Raw genomic sequence first — 19,598 nt, forward strand, 5'->3', positions numbered from 1 at the left:
AGTATTAGGTACAGTAAACAGCACTGCCCAGATATGAAAACAGGCTCCAGCATGACTAAAGAGAAGTCTCGCTGCGTGCTAACAGTAAAGAATGATTCATTGTAAAAAATATTTTAGCGGAGTGACTTTGTCACTCACTGGTGATGATCTAATATACTGTGTTTTCATCACACTGAGAGTTGGTAGGTAGTCAGAAAAAGCAGTACATTACTTCTGAAAAAGTTATGAGAAGCAGTAAAAATAAATAAAAACTCAACACTGAAGAAACGGGACAGAAATATAGGATTTGTTGGTCATCCAGAGTGGTCCCAAATAGAAACAGAAGCAAAGATGCTTTGTTTGAATTATTGATAATCACTGTAATTATTACTATAGCCATCCAAAATGGGGCAAAAAAAAAGAGAGAAACTAACCTAAATAAACTGCTGATGCTTAAAACCCCCTGTCCGTTTGCGTTTTGAAATATTGACCTTGAGGACTGAATCTGAAAGCAGATTATTTTGGGGAAACAGAAATTCATATGTAATTAGCATAACCACCAGTGACCGCATCCCGCCGTGAGTCTCCACAGGAGCGCGCGCAGTCACGCACACACCCGTGCACGCGCAGGCTGCTTACTGCCGGGCTGTAGTCGCGTTGTCCCAAGCAACACGCGCGAACGGTCGCCTTTTTCAGCACGGGACATATCCTGCACCCTCTCACTGCAATATGGCGACAGAGGTAAGGAATTCTTTACATTTTCTGTTAGTGTTTTATTAATAAAGCTTGAAGAATTATTCCGTACCTGCCTTTGCTATTTTTCTAAGAGATGCAGAACGAGAATTGCCGTCTTGTAACTGAATGTCTTGCTTTTTGTACCTCCAATTTCTGTGCCTGATCGTGATTCGGGTGAATGTTATTTATTCAATCAAATCAGCCGACTGGATCATGAGATCTGAATCTGAAGTCGGGAGAGTCGTGTAACGTTATCCTTACGTCAGGACATGTTTTTCCTCCACGGCTTCAATTTCTCTTACTTTAATCAGTGTTTATAAGCTGTGACTAATATCATCTGATAAACAAGTGTTTGTTTTCCTTTCCCCCTCTAACACAGATATTGCTTTCTCAGGCATTGCCTGATGAGAAACAGAAACCTATATCACTCAGACAGATCCAGTAGGCTCTAAGCGGAGGAGCCTGATGACAGTGGTAATGATGATGGAGCAGTCAGCACCATGGACAGGGACAGCCTAACCCTGTCTTTGCCTCAGTCATACTTTTAAATCAGCTTGACAAATCTTTATCCCTGCATTTTCAGCGAGCCACATCTTTTGGGTGCCACACTCCCTTCATGCCTTGAAAAAAATTAAATTATTTATTCAGGAAAATGCAGAGAGCCCATGACATAAATGTTATTGTTATGGAAGTGTCACAGAGCACAACAATCAGAAAACTGCAATGAATTTTCAAACCTCACCCATGTATTATATTTTTATACACCATATAAAAATCCATGGTGTGATGGCATAAAGTGGTCTCCATTTTCTCAGTACTCATGGGTCAGACTACACACATCCTCAGCCTTCATTTTGTCCCCAACTACATACGTGTAATGTCGTGTGACTTTATGCTGCACAGTTGTGATTCTATTGCACTCACAAAACCACTCATATAGATAGATACCTGCCTGAACACTCAAATAGCTGCCAGGCTAGCAGCACATCTTCCTCTCCCCCCACTTGTGTCCTTGGTGATGTCACCATAATGCTGAAGACATTATAATAATCATGATCTCATTAGAGGAGGCAGCCCATTTCTAATGGCTATACTCATACAGTAATGTGCTTGTGTTTGTATGTGTTTGTGTGTTCCTATGTACATGTATTGGGACTATGTATACATGAGCATCTAACTTGTGACTGAGTGAAGGTGTAATTCTCGCATAATGATTCTGCAGGTAAAGGTGCAGTGGATAAGAAGCTTGGCAAGATTGATGCTTTTTTTTTTTTTCTGAGCCTGCAAGACCCTGGCAAAGTGTCCCTGGTTTCCTTTGGTGGTCTGCCAGTATCCCTGTTCAAGCCCCATCAATTAAACACACACATACAGACACACACACATATTCATGCCTGCACAGAAAACAAAATGCACACATGCACACAAACACATGGATAGTGTGGACCTGGGATAGATTTATGTCCAAGCCCCATCAATTATCCATGGCAATATTTAATGTGAACAGGCTGCTGCAGTTTGTAACCATCAGTGATTTGAGTCTGAGATGAGCACCACAGTTTGCTTCCTATCCATCTGTCTCCCACTCTGTCTCTGTTTCCCTGTCACAAATTATATTAGAACTCATCCTATGACATTTATTGTTCGCCAAGTCAGCAAACGACTGCATTAAGTGTTGAGTAACAATCAGCTCATTCTGCTGAGTGTTTGTGCTGCATGGATGGTCTTTGGATCCATCAAGTCCACTTCTGCCAGAGTTTCCTCACAGACTGTAGGTTATCTCTCGCTTGAGTATGACACTGTTGAGGAATAATGTGTAAAAACACTGAAATCACCACAGAGACTGGCAAGGCCTCAGCTGTCTACTGAAAAAAATAGTCCACCTTTTTCCTGAAAATTATTTTTTCTATAAGCTTTGGTCCCACAGTTACCGTTCTGTGACCTAGATGTCATGGCAATTTCACAGTTTTGTCAACACTGTCTAAGCACCATTGATTTATAGACCTACCAATAACCCAGGTTGGCAGTAAGCATGCAAAATTCTGCTCTCAATGGTAGAGGACCACTATTTATTATAAAAGGATGAAAAATGCACAAAAGGCCACAAAAAACAAGAATGAAGCGTCTAACTCTGGATGCATTTGCTGTGCTGTAATTGTGTGTGTACCATTTGCAATGCATGCCCACTGGCAGCACTCACCCATGTTGTCTCTATGTGCTCCTTGAGTTGGAGTGACTTAACTAGGAAACATGTCTGAGCAATGAGGCTCACACAAATCTACAGATGCAAACTGGAGGAATTAAAGCGTGGGTTTGATTCAGGGTGTAGGACTTAAAAGATATGACAGAGAAAATGGGATATTTTCCTGTCAAGAGAGTCATTTTGCCTTTGGCTAAATGTTTCTGTCTGCTCAACTAGTGGCAGAGTATACTTATGGAATGTGAAATGCATAATTTTTTTGTTCACCATATGTGAGTTCTTCAAGAAAATTATTCAAGATAAAATTGTAATGAACTGTGTATAAGGGAGCAGCACTATTTGTCATCTAAATTGGCAACTGGCTGTATGAGAGAGCATATTTTTCCCATATTGGCTTCTCTTCATTGGGTCCTTGTTAAATCCAGAATCTAATTTAAAATTCTTCTCCTCACATACAAAATCTTGAATAATCAGACCCCATTTTATCTTAAAGACCTCATAGTACTGTATCACCCCAATAGAGTACCTCACTCTGAGACTGCTGGCTTACTTGTGGTTCCTAGGGTATTTAAAAGAGAAAGAGGTTTCAGGCCCCTCTTCTGTAGAACCAGCTCCCAGTCTGGATTTGGGAGACAGACATCCTCTCTGTTTTTAAGATTAGACTTAAAACTTACTTTTTTGAGGAGCTGGATCAGGTGACCCTCAACCCTCCCTTAGGCCTAGGCTGCTGGGGACTTCCCATGATGCACTGAGTTTTTCTTTTTCGTTCACTTCTTTTCACTCTCTCTCTTTTTATATACCACTACACATTTAATCAGTATCCATCTCTGGCTCTCTTCCACAGTGTATCTTTTGTCCTGTCTCTCTCCCCTCATCCCCAAGTCACAACAGATGGCTGCCCCTCCCTAAGCCTATATCTATATCTATATCTATATCTATATCTATATCTATATCTATATCTATATCTATATCTATATCTATATCTATATAAAGCACCTTGAGGTGACTGTTGTTGTGATTTGGAGCTATAAAAATAAAACTGAATTGAAGTGAAATTGTATGAACTTATACAGTTTATTAAGTAATTTATGATTTTGTTTATGTAGGTCATTGCCATGCAGTAAGAATTAGCTTTAAAAAAAAAAAAAAAAAAGGAAATCAGCAGTAGACTGAAAATCATCATCCCATGAGCATTAGATTTTCATTGATGGGTGCTGGCATTACATACAGCATCATGACATGTGAATAGCGAGCACTTGCCAATGCCACCTAGTGGGCACGGGAGACGTTCGGTGGCAGAATGACGCAAGGTATGAGTAGCCTACTGGGCTGACAATATTCAGGTGAGCCCGTGACGCTCCCGACCACGGCAACCTCCGAGTGCACCAAGGCTCGATCAGGCGCTGGGTGCGAGGTTCCGATCGTCGCCACTTATGGCTTTAATTATTGTCTTTACCTTACAATATAAAGAGCCCTTGAGGCAACTGTTTGTTGTGATTTGGCACCATATAAATAAATTTAATTTATTTTAATATATAAAATACTGGATCCATTTTTATGTTTTAAAAAAGGACAATGACTTTTCCAATTGCCCTTTTGCTAACAATAACTACAAGTTTTACTGGAATCATTCTTTCAAAATGTGCAGCGTTCCTGTTTAAATGTCCCCAAATGAGAAACCAGGCCAAAAGAAAAAAAAAAAAAAAGAATTAGCTTTGTGGTTTTCATTCATCTTTGTTTGCTCAACGCAGCACCTTTTTATGAGCGTGTTACCTGGTGAGGCACATCCCTTTTGAAATTAATTTTCATTTTGTCAGCCTAATCAGCATGCATGCAAAAAATGTTAAACTAAATAATAGTAATAGATGTGTGGGTTGAAGGAGAAGTCAGAGAGTGTAACACGATTCAAAGCTTCTTAACAGAGTCTTGTGTGATCAGTATGACACTTAAACATTGGTGTCTGCTGCTGCTCTATATTTAGATGCAGGAATGCACCCATACCTCCTATAAAAAGAGAGTAAAAATGGGCAGCCTACCAAGAAAAACCCATTTGTCTTAAAGGTTTAAATGTACACAGACACTTCTGTAAGTCACATCACCACCACAAGACTAAGAAAATATTTTTATGTTCAGTATTATAAAGGAAAGATGGCAGTTTCAGCAGGTGTATATAATGTGAAAAAGTGTATAAGCTCCCTGGTTATTCAGATTGAAAAGTGCATATTTGATTGGGAAGATGTTCTTCAGTCTAAACTGTCATAGATCACTAGTTAGACCTATCCACCAACATCCTGCTGGTGCAGTTGCTCTTTCTTCTTCTTTTGGCTTCATCTCACCCTATCTCTTGCATCATCTTCTGTCACATCAACCCTCTGCATGTCCTCCTTCACTACATCCATGAATCTTCTTTGTGGTCTTCCTCATTTCCTCCTTCCAGGCAGCTTTGTCTTCAACATCACTACCATTTTGTAAACCTTCCTTTTCACTCTTGCTGCTGTCCTTTTGTCACATAACACCTGATACTCATCCTGACACTCATCTCCCTCCACAGAATTGTGTATTCAAACAGAATAAAGTGGTCTGGTAAATGCAGATTTTTACAAAGTTTTGGAGAAGAACTCAGGTACAAACCAAAACCATGGAGACAAATGAGGACAATGTGAGGTTCTGATAGATATATAAAGATTCAGAGCTGATAGCATGCTTTTTCTCTAATGTTAAATTTACGTGATTATTGTCAATCAGTCTAAAGGTGCGTTAACAGACAGACAGGTTATCAGTCATTTTTCAAGTGTCTCTCCAGCTTTAATCTCTTTAGTGTGACGAAGGACGAGATGGAATACTGTGAGATCTCATGTTTGGGCAAATATCAGGAAGGGAGACTCCCGCCTTTCTTGTTTATTGCAAGGAGTAGTAGTATATGTAGTACAAAAATGTAAGGCAGAGGTCAGTTGGTCAGCACTAGACCAACTGTCCTGCTGGACTGGATGTAATAGTGTAAGGCAAGCCAGTGAGGGTCACTCAGATGACTCGTGACTGGACTGCTCTCAAAGGCCTTGTCAGCAAAAAGCTTGGCGTCAGCCCTGGTATTCTGCACAAGTGTTTAGGTCTTAGCAGCATGCAAAATCCAAATCTCCTATTTTTTGATTCCTTTTATCCACTTTTTAAAGTCATACTTTCTGTTTTTTTTCTTCTTGCATATTTTCCTATTTCCTTTCTGATTCACCACTCAATTATTTTTCTCTGTATTTTTGTTCCATCTGTATATTTTCATATCTGCTTTGTTCCATACTTCTTTTCAGCTTTCTTTCCCTAGTCCCTTTTTCATAATGATTTTCTTTTCCCTCCTTTCCACTTTCAATCCACACAACTGGACACGCATAGGTTTCCACCTGGAAGTGGAAAGTAACCCTTATTTCATATATTTGATGTTTCCTTTTTAATCTTCTTTTCATATGTGTTTAACTGCATTTAACCTGCTCAGTTAAAAAAAAATCATATCTACATTTACAATTTTTCTTGATCGCTTTGGTTTAATTCTCACATCAGGGTCATCATTCTCCCTACTCCTAATTAACTTTTCAAAACTGTTAAGGCATTTTTCATAACACAGACTCACCTCTACAATCAACACTAAAACAATGAAAACCTTTTTCACATATGTCAAAACATGTAAAAATTTGCAATCACTTTGACTCTGTGATCAATGAATTAAAACACTTTCACCACCATTTTAAGACTTAGACACCAATTTTTTTTTTTTTATCAAAACCTCACTAACTTTGCAAAGAGAACTGTGAGCCTGATGTAGCGTAGAAAGTGTTCAGACATAAAATTAATGTGAAGGTTTTATTTGAAAGTTTACATAATTGCTGAAATTTAGAAAAGCAAAATGATACTCGTAAAAGTAGATGCATCAGAAAACAGACAAGGACAATATATCCAATCTGAGAACATAGTACCAACTACTATAAAGTCCAGTAAAGTCATGCTACATGCATTCAACATCCACTGCTCGTTATTGCAAATATCTAATCAGCCAATCACATGCCAGCAACTCAGAGCATTTAGGCATGTAGACATCGTCAAGACAGCAGGCTGAAGTTCATACCTTGTTGATGTCAGAGTCCAGAGAAGAATAGTCGGATTATTTCAACCTGATAGGAAGGCAACAAGGCAATCAACCACAACAAGGTATGCAGAAGAGCACCTATGAATGACCACACTGGGTGCCACTCCTCTCAGCTAAGAACAGGAAACTGAGGCTACTATTTGACTCACCAAAATTGAACAATAGACGACTGGAAAAATGTTGTACTTCAATGGCCTCCACAGTCACCAGATCTCACCTTTCAGTAGAGAACCTTTGTGGTTGAAGGGGAAGTAGTGGTGAAGTATGCATAGCAATAATAGCAGTGTGTACAAACAAAATGAGAAAGGCTAATGTGGTTGGAGAAATGCATCACTGATTTGAGAACTGCATTAAGAGTAATGAGAACGACTTTTCTGATGTGAAAATTGCACCAAAGCAATCGAGAAAAAACTGTAATAGAACATTTTCACTTGTGTTCTTGCTACTTACATGAAGGAATGCTTTCTGCATCAGTGCACCACATCACATAGGTTACTTGCATGTATTCACAGTGCATACCGCCACATTCATCTCCACACATTCATAAAAGAAGGACGTGTGTAATGCTAATGAACCTCTCTCGTGGCCAGCTGATTCTGACTTGGATAAATGATGCTCAGCTCTGTGCAGAAACTGTAAATCGCTTCTATTAATAGAGAGACTTGTTGTTCATCGTGATGGCCTGAAGATAACACAAGAAAGAGTACAGGCTCTCTTTTGGAGAGACAAGGAAAGCAAAAAAGAAGAAAGATATTAAAAGCTCTGGCTGTGAGATGGTTGTGGCTGTTAGCAGACAAAAATAGCAGCCTGGATGCTATTCCTGCTCGTGAGTGATACACTATATATAGAAATGAAAGGCTGGTACTGTATGTCTGCCTACAACCCTGTTTCCACAAAGATGCAATCATTTAAACTCTATTATTTATTGAAAAAATAGCATAAGATAAGATATCTTGCTTGATATAATATTTCAGCTGTTCAACAGTTTGTTGGCTTATTTGCTGTATTTTTTTTAATGATGCAACAAATGTTCAGTGTGTGACAGGTCTGAACTGCAGGCATAGAGACATCCTGATGTAATATCAGGAGAATGTGCTTCGGCATCGTCTTGCTGAAGGCCTTCCCTGAGACAGAACTTGTCCAGAAGGCAGCATCTGTTACTCCAAAATATGTACATATTATTTAACGTCGATGGTGTGCCAAGATGTGCAAGTTATCCCAGCCAGTGTGAACTAATGCACCATGCCATCATTAACGCTGGCTTTTTAAGTGTGCACTGATAACAAGCTGGAGGGTCCTTTCTTTCTTAACTCTGAGGATTAACCTTCATTTATTGTAAATTTTTTAAGGCTTAGATAAGGCAGCAGTGTTTCCTGGATATTGCTCATAGAGTTCTTGGTTTACATGAGTTTTACTTGAATTTGTGGAGCCACTGGCATGGTTTTCAAAAGTTTTCATGAGCCAGAAACTTTCATTATTAATACAGAAGTTGTGTTTTAATTACATGTAGTTCTAGCTAATCAGTGTTGTCTGTGAGATTTTGCTTGATTCCCTGAGTCTTAACGATATTAATGACATTGTACAGTAGACAATAGATGATGAAATCCCCAAATTTTCTGTAGTTTTAAACCTAAGAATGCTATTGTTTAGTTGTTTAACTGCACTATACTGCCAAAAGTATTCAGTCATCCATCCAAATCATTTATTTCAGGTGTTCCAATCACTTCCATGACTGTAGGTGTATAAAACCAAGCACCAAGGCATGCGGACTGCGTCTACAAACATAATAATCTACAGTACCAGTCAAAGGTTCGGACACACTTTCCCATTCAGGTGAGTGTGTCCAAACCTTTGACTGGTACTGTAGATCACAGCAACACTGCTGTAGCTGGCCAAACTTAAGCAACAAAACTCATTTTGAAGAAAAAGTTTAACAGCTGCACAAATGTTTACCATATCACATGAACCATAGTGTTTATATAAAATGATTTTAGGTTCTGTCTGAAATGAACACAACCTCATATTTCTCACTTTATTTTTTCACCTCCTCCCTTCCTACCCCTCTCCCTTCATACTTCTTCTTTATCTCTAATTACCATCCTCTTGAGGACAGTAATTTAGAGCAGCAGGGGAAAAGTTTACACTGGCCCACTTGCTTGCTGCTGTATGCTTTTAATGGGAATGACTGGGTGTAAAACATGTTGCTCATGACCAGAGTGTTGTAATGAATAGTCTTTCAGTGTTATTATTTCAGTCTGACCTATTGATGATGGAAGATATCAGTGAGCGTGCGAACTACTGTAAACCTAAAATGTTGGTTCAGTAACAGCTCAACAATTCTTGAGATTTGTTTCGGGGTTTATTTGCAATTCTGAACACTGCATGGTTAATCTACATTCCTACCCTCACCTATGGCCACTGGCTGTGGGTAGTGACTTAAAGAACAAGATCATGGACTCAAGCGACAAAAATGAGCTGCTCCAAAGGGTGTCTGTGTTCAACCTTAGAAATACAGTGAGGGGTTTAATAATTTGGGAGGGGTTTAGATTAAAGCCACTACTCAACCACATTGAAAGGAGCCAGTTTCACTGGTCTGGGCATCTGACACGGATGCTTTCAGCGTGTCTCCTAAATGAGGTATTCCAGACATGTCCTACAGGGAGGAGGCCCGGGGCAGGCCCAGGATATGGAGATCTCTATGGAGATATAATGTGCATACATGAGTGTAAATGTATTCTTGACCACAGAATTAATTTGCCTGTTTTTTTCTTTTCCTTTGTAACTTCTTAGTTCCACAACCTTCAGGAGCTCCGGCACAGTCCATCACTGGTAACCAAGGTGTTTATACAGAGAGACTACAGTGAAGGGACTGTGTGCCGATTCCAGACCAAGTTCCCCTCAGAGCTTGACAACAGGGTGAGCACAAACGCACACTAACAGATCTAGACAAATTTAATATGCCCCCAAAATCTAAAGTCACTTCAAATAACTCTCACTTGACTCATTCAGAAAGAGTGGTGGCTCAGAGTAGCTTAATAACATGATCACAGTGATGCATTCTAGACACACACACACACACACACACACACACACACACACACACACACACACACACACACACACACACACACACGCGCGCACACACACACACACACACACACACACAAAAGTGATGTACACTGCTCAAAAAAATAAAGGAAAGGGAACACTCAAATAACACATCCTAGATCTGAACGAATGAAATATTCTCATTGAATACTTTGTTCTGTACAAAGCTGAATGTGATGACAACAAAATCAAACAAAAATCATCAATGGAAATCAAATTTATTAACCAATGGAGGCCTGGATTTGGAGTCACACACAAAATTAAAGTGGAAAAACACACTACAGGCTGATCCAACTTTGATGTAATGTCCTTAAAACAAGTCAAAATGAGGTTCAGTATTGTGTGTGGCCTCCACGTGCCTGTATGACCTCCCTACAACACCCGGGCATGCTCCTGATGAGGCGGCGGATGGTCTCCTGAGGGATCTCCTCCCAGACCTGGACTAAAGCATCCACCAACTCCTGGATAGTCTGTGGTGCAACGTGACGTTGGTGGATGGAGCGAGACATGATGTCCCAGATGTGCTCAATCAGATTCAGGTCTGGGGAACGGGCGGGCCAGTTCATAGCTTCAATGCCTTCATCTTGCAGGAACTGCTGACAAACTCCAGCCACATGTGGTCTAGCATTGTCCTGCATTAGGAGGAACCCAGGGCCAACCGCACCAGCGTATGGTCTCACAAGGGGTCTGAGGATCTCATCTCGGTACCTAATGGCAGTCATGCTACCTCTGGCGAGCACATGGAGGGCTGTGCGGCCCTCCAAAGAAATGCCACCCCACACCATTACTGACCCACTGCCAAACCGGTCATGCTGAAGGATGTTGCAGGCAGCAGATCGCTCTCCAGAAATGCTTACAATAACGTGTACATATAGGATGCTTTCTAAACCAGAAAACCTCTCATTCCTGCAATGTTGAGCCTCACAATTATAAAGTATTTAAAATGCATATGTTAGGCATAATAACAAAGTACAAGATGCACCACCTACTTCATCCACAAATGGATGCAAACTTTTGCAGTGTAAGTGATGTATAATGTTGCTGCACTTCTAACATCTCCTGAATGTATGAATAGGTGAACTGTCTGTGGGTAAAGCAAAAGCAGACATCACAGTGCCTTTAGTTCAACACTGTGCACTCTGAGAGACTGTGTTATTCATTAAAAAATCAACTTTAGGCCCTTTACTTTGCTTTAATTAGTGAATGGTGTTAGGAGTGTTTTTGTATATTTCTCTAGTAATTAACATATAAAGCAGACAATCCACACAGAGCAAAGCGGAAAAAGAGTAAAAGCCAATGTAAAGGGACCATTTTTGTCATTAATTTACTGCAAATCGTCTCTGTCAGATGGAGAAAAAAATATAGCTTGCTGTCATAGTTCTGAGTAATCTTTCATCAGGTTTTCCATATTCAGCAAATAAGGTGTTTTTTTTTCTAAATTCCTTGACAAAATAGAAGCATTTTAGTTTGAGCAGAATGCAGCCAGTCTATTTGGCAGACTGTTTTCAAACTGAGCAACTTTCTCCTGCAGTTATGCCAGAACACATTTCACTTGTGCCGTCCTTGTGATGTGTGCATGCCTTTCATATTCCGACCTGGATGTTTGTTTTCGTTTGTAAGTAGATTGAGCGAACTTTACTTGAGGAGACGGTGAAGACCCTCAACTCTTATTATGCTGAGGCTGAAAAAATCGGAGGTCAGTCATACCTGGAAGGATGTCTGGCTTGTGCAACAGCTTACATCATCTTCCTCTGCATGGAAACGCGATATGAAAAGGTAAAATGTCTGTGTACACCGACATGCACACAACCAGACACATTTGCCAGACTATTAGTTTCTCCGGTGTTATCAATTCAAATTAAAAAAAAAAACATAAAATAATTATTGTCCCAGATTTCAAATTTTTTACAGCATATGAAAGTTTACTTTTTATAGATCTTGCAGCTCTATCATTAGTTACATATAAAAATACAATCATTATTCCAATAACACAGTCTAGTCCTGGAAAAACACACCATTTGCACAGCAGACCTTTACTGTAAATACAACCATTCATCCAGTCTGCTGCACACTTGGATTTTTTTTTTTGCTGGAGATCTGAGTAAGTGTAGTGCTGAATATGACGTTGTTCGGTTCAGCAGTTGTTATATTTTGGTTAAAAGTTGTTTTTCGTTAACTTCTGGTTGACCTATGAGATGTTTAATGAATATCAGGAAATTGTAGCCACCCCAGCCCCCATTCCCTCAGTTCCCAGTTATTTGGACTCACTGACAGAGCAAAGCAAAGCATTTTAAAACCTGCTCTGAGGGTCACAACTGTGTGACTGTGGGCAAAGCATGGTACAGCAGCTGTAATATATTTGCCTTGAGTCCAAACAAGAAGTTCATCTTGAGAAAAGACAAAGCAAGTGGCTAATACAAGTCCAGTTTCCCTTTCCTTAGCAGCAAGAGTTTTGTCTGGGAGCTCTGGTTTCTCCTGCCCCCTAAAAACATGCTACCTAATTGAGACTGGGATAAAAAGGCAAAAGCAATATTTAAACTCAAAACTAAATTCAAGCAACTTTCTGACTGTGACTGTGCTAACCACAATTTTCACTGAATTCAGCTTTCTCCCACCTTGTGTGTTCTAAAGAACTCTGCGTCTTTAAGATGAGAGCATACAGTCATTTAGATTCTCAGACAAAGAACAGCATACTCAAAAAATAGGAGATGCAATCTTATTCTCTCTGGCACAAAGTTCCCCTCAGCTGTCTGACCACCAGATTTTGAAACTCACTTTGAGGGCCACACAAGTGTGCCGCTGGATAAGGCATGGCACGCCAGCTGACACTTACCTTGAGTGCAACCAAGATGCCCATCTTGACAAAGGGCAGGTGCTCAAAGCTCCGCATGGCTGTGTAGCTGCTTGTTAGTCACTGAGATGGAACAGGAACACACGCACACATAACACAATCACATGCGCAGACACAGTGAGCGTGATTAATCCTCTTGTGATTTTGTGCGTACCTGCCGCAGTTTTAGATGGGACAGGAGTTACATAAAGTTTCAGCATTCCTCTCTGTTCTGATCTCTGTCACCCACAGCATTCATCTCCCTTGTCTTGTTGCATTTTGTAAACATTTCTTTATCAAAGCATTACAGAGGCACTGGGAGCTTGACCAAGAAGTACAAAAAGACTTATTGGTGTGTTGAAGCCATGCAGAAACAGCCTAGTCAGAGGCGCTTTTCATCTCGCTGACAGCTGGGTGATGCTCCATTAAGATGCTGAGATTCTATCAGCTTCTCAGGAGAGTTGTTTATTTATTTGCTTAACTCAGCCATCTTGGCTGAACGACATCATGACTGATGATGATAAAGTACACCCACCCAAGTTGATGCTGTGTGTATGTCCCACAAAACAGCGTTCATAGATCAGGGTGCAGATTCACTGGAGTCCCTTGATGCTTACATCTCAAACCATCAAAGGACACTGATTGCTCCGAGCATGTCGGAACAGATACGTGTGCACACAAGCATTCATGAGACTTCCTTCACACACATTTTGTGCCCTCCATCTCCTATTTTCCTTCTTGTATTATTGACAAGAATGTAGCTGAACATACAGTGTGGGATTCTAAAAGACACGCGTACACACACATAAAATCCTTTATATTGCATTTGGTAGCGTAAGCAGGGGATTGTGTGTACGCTGTCACAAACACAAAGCTTTTCCCAGAAGGGCTGTCACACACATGCCAGTACAACAGAGGCACAGCTTGGATACTTGACTGTCATATTGTTACGCTGAAGAGGATTGAGCTGCCCCGAGAGCTCGCTAGCAAGTGAAAGGATTGGCCTTTTCCCCGGGCCACAGTAAACTGATTAGTCAGGGCTCCTATGTGTGTCTCCCTGCCTCTTCACTGCTATGTTTGAGTCTGTTTGACTTTGTAACAAAAGAATCGGTTTATGTTACATTAAGAAATTTGTGGATATGTCACTGTTATAAGTGAAATATTGATTGCTTTGTGCTTAGTGTTACTTCACATGAATCTCACTAATTTTAAGAACAGCAGCGCAAACCAATGCCTTTCGATGGCTTCAGTTCAATTTCTTTTCACTGAGAAATGCAATGTCTTAATGTTTTCCAGACATTTCGTTGCAAAACTATCTTGCTCTTTTTCCAGTGGGAGACAAAAACTATTCTTCTGTTGTTTAGTCTCTACTAGCAAGGGTCACTGTATAAGCAGCTGGGCCTGCAGCTGTAACAGGCCTTTGACATACTAGAGGAGCACTGCTCAGTGTGTTGCTCAGTCTGTGCGGGTTTAATCGCTCTAGGCTGAGTGCTACAGTGACCTTTAGTTAACTCACAAAAAAAGGATGTAAATTTGTCATGTTCAATAAAACCATTTTCACATTTGCACTGCAGCCTGGAAACTTTCTTGTCATTACTCAGCAGAACTGTACTTATGAATGCAAATGTCCAAATCAGCAGCGCTGGACAGTCGGTACCCTGCCAAATATGATAAAAAATCTGTGCAGTGCCCTTGTTAAAATAGAGCAGGTAGTTGTTGGAAGGATTTACAACAAGCAAATGCTTGTCATGTGTCCTGCTCAGAGCTGAGCAGGACACATGACAAAAAAAAACATATGAGTTTTTTTTTGCTAAAGACCACACCTTTTGGAAGTGGCAGCAACTTTATAGGTGCACATGAGGCCCAGAGGAAGGTAGCGCTACCATTGGAGCTGGCCAACATGATACTGGCAGAGTTTAGGAGAACCATGGCATATCAGCATAATTTGTTCCCATGGAGGCATAGCTGAGACTGAATAAGCAATTCTAATCAACCCACTTTCACTAATAGCTGTCTGTTTGGCATTACTGGCCATCAGTCTGCAGACATTTGGTTGCTATCAGCAGCATCGTTGAACCACATTTGTTTCTTAGGTTTTTAGACACTTTTCAGGTCTCCAGATAAAACAGTTTGTGTGCAGTTGTAATGAATAAGAGAATGTATACAGACATGCTTGTTTGAATTTGCATGCCAAAGCATGGCCTGAACTGCACAGATTCCCTCCACTGCTCCTCTGTGGTTTTTACACAGTTGCTGCAATGCTCACTTGCTAAACCGAAAAAAAAAAACGTCCACTTCCAATGCAATCTAAATAAACTGTCCACTTCATATTTTTGAACATTTCCAGATTACCCTGACAGTTAACCAAAGCATGACATTCAGCCTAAAAGAGAGCCATCTTTTGAATTATGAACTAAAGCTTCCAAATGGAAACGTTCAAAAGGAGAAAAACTCATACTCATCATTTTTAGTAATTCAATTTATGCAGGCCAGCTTGACATGAGTGGCTTGGAAGTATGTAGAAAAAAAAAATAACTGCTGTACTTGGAGCATAATGGAATTACTTTGAGTTTGGCTTATAATGCACAGGAAAAATAAAGACAGGCAATGATTTGAGAGAGCTGGTGTCATATGCTGCATGCTAACTATGCACAGAAGGACTGCAAATTAATTTCTTCTATTTTTCATATTTTCCACTCAAGACAACACTGGAAGAGGTTAAAATAACCTGGTCCACATTAACTTCTTTTAGATACATGGTTACCCCATGTAACACACAATGCACCCACAAAAAATTGTGTTTTCACCTTACCTTCAACATTTCTAATCAAATCTGGATTACCTCCAGAGGTACCTCAGTCCTTCTCTAATCCCTCTCTGCCCTGTGTTTTATTCCAGGTGCTGAGGAAGATATCAAGTTACATCCAGGAGCAGAATGAGAAGATCTATGCTCCTCGAGGTCTGCTGCTCACAGACCCCATAGAGAGAGGAATGAGGGTTGTATCCTTCTCCCATGTGTTACTGTAATCTCTGTTCAAGTGTGCAACAAATAGCGGATAAAGGCCCAAGACAGGATAGCTCAACACTGATAAGACTTATCAAAGACATTGTTTAGAATTATTGAAACTGCTAGAAACATCTGGATTTGATACAGCAAGTGGTAAAACGCTTAAAACTCATAAATTACCATCAGGATGCCCATTAACAAGACACTTAAAGTCCAGCTGCTGCAGAGTAGCTCTTCACTGTCCAACTATTTTTTTTTTATCACAAATAAATCTTTAGCAGGACAGGGTGAAAAAACTAAAAGCTCTGTACTTCAATAAGGAAATATGAAAAATTTATATATGTGGTCAAGCGGCAGTTGAAATTAAAGTTTTATGTTGAAGCCTTTTGAATGATTTCCAAGTTTTTATGCAGCTGTTCTTTAATAGATGAGTTGCTACATTGTCACGAGTAGACAGCACCATATCTGTTTTTGACAGTTGGACTGATACCAGTACAGACACATGGAGCGAGCAAACGTGTCCAATAGACCATCACACAGGCCTGGCCCACACTGGCCCAAAGAAACAGGCTCCAAGTCAACCCATTACCAACTCTTATAAGTCTGAGTGGTTATGCAGAGAACGAAATGTTGAAATTCAGAGGTGAAATTAATATGGGCGGAGGAGAAAGTCTCAAAGGACAGAAAAGAAGGGAAGCAAAGCAACCAGAGATGCACAAAGAAAGTTATTACAGAGGAGACAGAAGCATAAGAGAAATTCTGAAAGGGGAAAACCACAGCAGCATGAGAAATGAAACTAAGGAAATACATGGCAGACCACTGTTATGCATTGTTTTTTATGAGCTTAGGTTCAGGAGACTGATATCTAAGTTCAGATGGTGTTACTTGGTGTTGAGGAGAATCACCTGTCTTTAGAGGTCATGAGGCTTTCCTCCTATTGGGGGCATTTTTACACTTCAGACTAGTATTGTGTTATCCCTTAATTCAGATAAAATGCTTTCTAATATTTTGCTTACAGCTCAGCTTTCTCACCTTCATGTAGCTACAAATACAAGTAAACATAATATAGACAGGTGCCAGACACAGGCTTGGCCACCATTAGAATCCACTCATCGTGTTAAAGACCAGAGTCCATAGGCTTGACCCTTTTTGACCTTTGTGGTAGAAAAGTGAAACATAATCTAATAACTAAGCTTAGCCTAGTGAATATTTGTGTCATGGTTTCTCTGTCTACAAACAAGAGAAACCTTCAGGAATGGTTTATAAAAAGGTGCAAACCCCCGGTTACACAGAAAAACAAAAAAGCTGGATTAGACTTTGCCAGAAAACATTTAAAAGACTCTGCACATTTCTGGAAAAAAAAAATCTTTGGATGCATGAAACCAAGAATGATGAGAAGTGAAAAGTATGGGGAAGGAGAGAAACAGCTCATGATCCAAAGAATACTACATTATATGTCACGCATGGTGGAGGCAATATTATGGCATAGGCATGTATGGCTGGCAGTGGGACCAGGCCACTATTGATTGTGTGACTGCTGACAGAGGTAGCAGGATGAATGCTGAAGTGTACAGGGCTGTCATTGGCCAAATAGTTCTGGACCTGACTGAGGTTTCTAAAAGTGTATTGCTTTAGGATCCCTCTGTCATTTGTCAACCTTGCACTTTAATATCGTTTTTGTCACAGTGATCCTTGACATTCATTGCATCTTCAGCTGGAGATCAGTGTGTTTGAAGACCGGGGCTCAGGCGGCTCCAGTCCCAGCAGCACCATGTCATCAGGCAGCAGTGCTCGGTGACTGGAGGGGCAGCACCAGGCTTATGGATACCACCACAGGGGCAGCGGCACACTTACCAACATCCGCATGCTGAAACATGAGAGCACCAGGTTCTAGGATAAGTGGAGAGAAAAAGGCGAGGAGGTGATTCACAACATTCATACTCTCTCTGCTGAGGCCTACAATGTATCACCTCCAGAAGAAGAGCTGGCTTAAAAACACACCCTGGATACAAAACAGAATAAACACAAGTGCAACAGAACCCACACATACTGTAAGCATTAGACACATAACAGCATCCAGAGTTTCTGTAAAGAAATATCCTACACTCTCCAAGAGCTATCCAAACTTAAATAATCATATGTTGTTTTTGCTCTATTTTTTTTTCATTTACCTTTGCTTTCATTCCATCATATCTGTTTTCCCTTCATTAGACTAAATTTCAATGCTCAATTTTTATTTATTTTTTTTGATAAAAGGCCACTGTACAGACTTTGTCTGTTCATGCATTGGCATTGCAGTCTTAGGTTTGTGCAACATCTCTGAAATCTGAAAGGAAGAAAACCACCACCCTACTGGGAGACTCGTAGCTGTCTGTTCTTGCTAAATGACTGCATTCATCTTAGGTGGTTTAGGTCAAGCTGCTTTGAATCCTGGCAAATTGGGCCAACTGTGGGACTGCTTGGTTCTCTGCTCTGCTCACATACACTTGGCTTCAATATCAAAAGGCTAACAGAGAGCACCTTGAATTATTTATTCGTCTCATTCACAGGAGTGAATACAAGTGATCCACATCACAGCTGTAGGTCATGCTCGAACATACTGTTTCTCACTCTCTTTCGCTCTCTTCCTGCATAGTCACATACTTGCGCATAGAAATGCACACAGCCATGTCAAAGTGCTGCCCTGAAAAAGATACATATTTGCGTGGGGACATGCACATATGCTTCTACACAAATACACACCTGTAGCTTGTGGCCATGTGTACCTGCACAAAAGCAGATTCTGGTAGACTTAGAGTTGGAGTTGACCTGCGTCTCAGCTCATTGGGAAAACAAGCAAACCCAGGCCCTTCAAGACTCTGGTAGTTCCCCTGTTCCCCTGTGTGTCTGTGCCATTCGATCCAGCTTAGCAGAGATCATTAAGAAAATATTAAACATCAAGGATCAGTACTTTAAATAAGACACTGACTCAGTCTGACTTGTTTGGTTCAGAAGAAGCCAAAAGACAGTGGGCTCTTATCTCTACACCTGCTACATGCATGAAACAGTGTGGGTGTTATTGGCAGATGCATGTTTATATGTGAGTATAGGTGTGTGCAACAGAGTCAGCCCACACAAAGTTCAATACCTAAACCTACACAAAAGCAATGATTAAAAAATGTCTCTGTTTACTTTAAGTAGCATTTACCACAATATGTTGATGCAGATAACAAAATTTGATCAGATAAACAGTAAATTAGACACATTGAGTTTTAACACAAAAATAACATAATATGGGTTAGATTGAAAACTAATGTCCATCTAATATTACTTATTCACACTGCTGCACTATGCTACGGGTAACTTACAAAATCCTCAGCACACACACACAAAGGTGCATAAAAACCTCTCTCATCGGGGAAATAAAACAGCCTGTATGACTAATACGTACGTGTGTGGAGGCTGTTAAGATTAAAGATGATGTAGCGCACATGCTTATTACCAATAGACATCAACAACAATGCCCACACATCTTCCAACAAAAGACAAGACCTTTCAGAAAGCTTTTTCACTGTTTCCTTTTCTGCATTATTTTTATTTCTTGCTGCCACAATGTTGGTTTTCATCTTTT

General features: G+C 40.3%; 1 protein-coding gene across 1 annotated transcript; it reads left to right on the forward strand.

Annotated features, from left to right (window-relative positions):
- The first annotated feature begins 608 nt into the window (after positions 1 to 608).
- Positions 609 to 19,337, forward strand: golga7bb (golgin A7 family, member Bb). Its single transcript, XM_030748147.1, has 5 exons — positions 609 to 720; positions 9,834 to 9,959; positions 11,775 to 11,927; positions 15,880 to 15,981; positions 17,703 to 19,337. The coding sequence occupies exons 1-5, from the start codon at positions 709 to 711 to the stop codon at positions 17,784 to 17,786; spliced, it is 477 nt and encodes a 158-aa protein (XP_030604007.1). The 5' UTR covers positions 609 to 708; the 3' UTR covers positions 17,787 to 19,337.
- Positions 19,338 to 19,598: the final 261 nt, after the last annotated feature.

This window comes from Archocentrus centrarchus, chromosome 15 (assembly GCF_007364275.1).
Source record: "Archocentrus centrarchus isolate MPI-CPG fArcCen1 chromosome 15, fArcCen1, whole genome shotgun sequence".
NCBI lineage: Eukaryota > Metazoa > Chordata > Actinopteri > Cichliformes > Cichlidae > Archocentrus > Archocentrus centrarchus.

What these genes read in the sequence shown, in the direction of transcription:
- golga7bb (XM_030748147.1), top strand. An exon ending in CCTCAGAGCTTGACAACAGG is followed by an intron (nt 9,960 to 11,774) that starts GTGAGCACAAAC and finishes GTTTGTAAGTAG; the next exon opens with ATTGAGCGAACTTTACTTGA. An exon ending in TGGAAACGCGATATGAAAAG is followed by an intron (nt 11,928 to 15,879) that starts GTAAAATGTCTG and finishes GTTTTATTCCAG; the next exon opens with GTGCTGAGGAAGATATCAAG.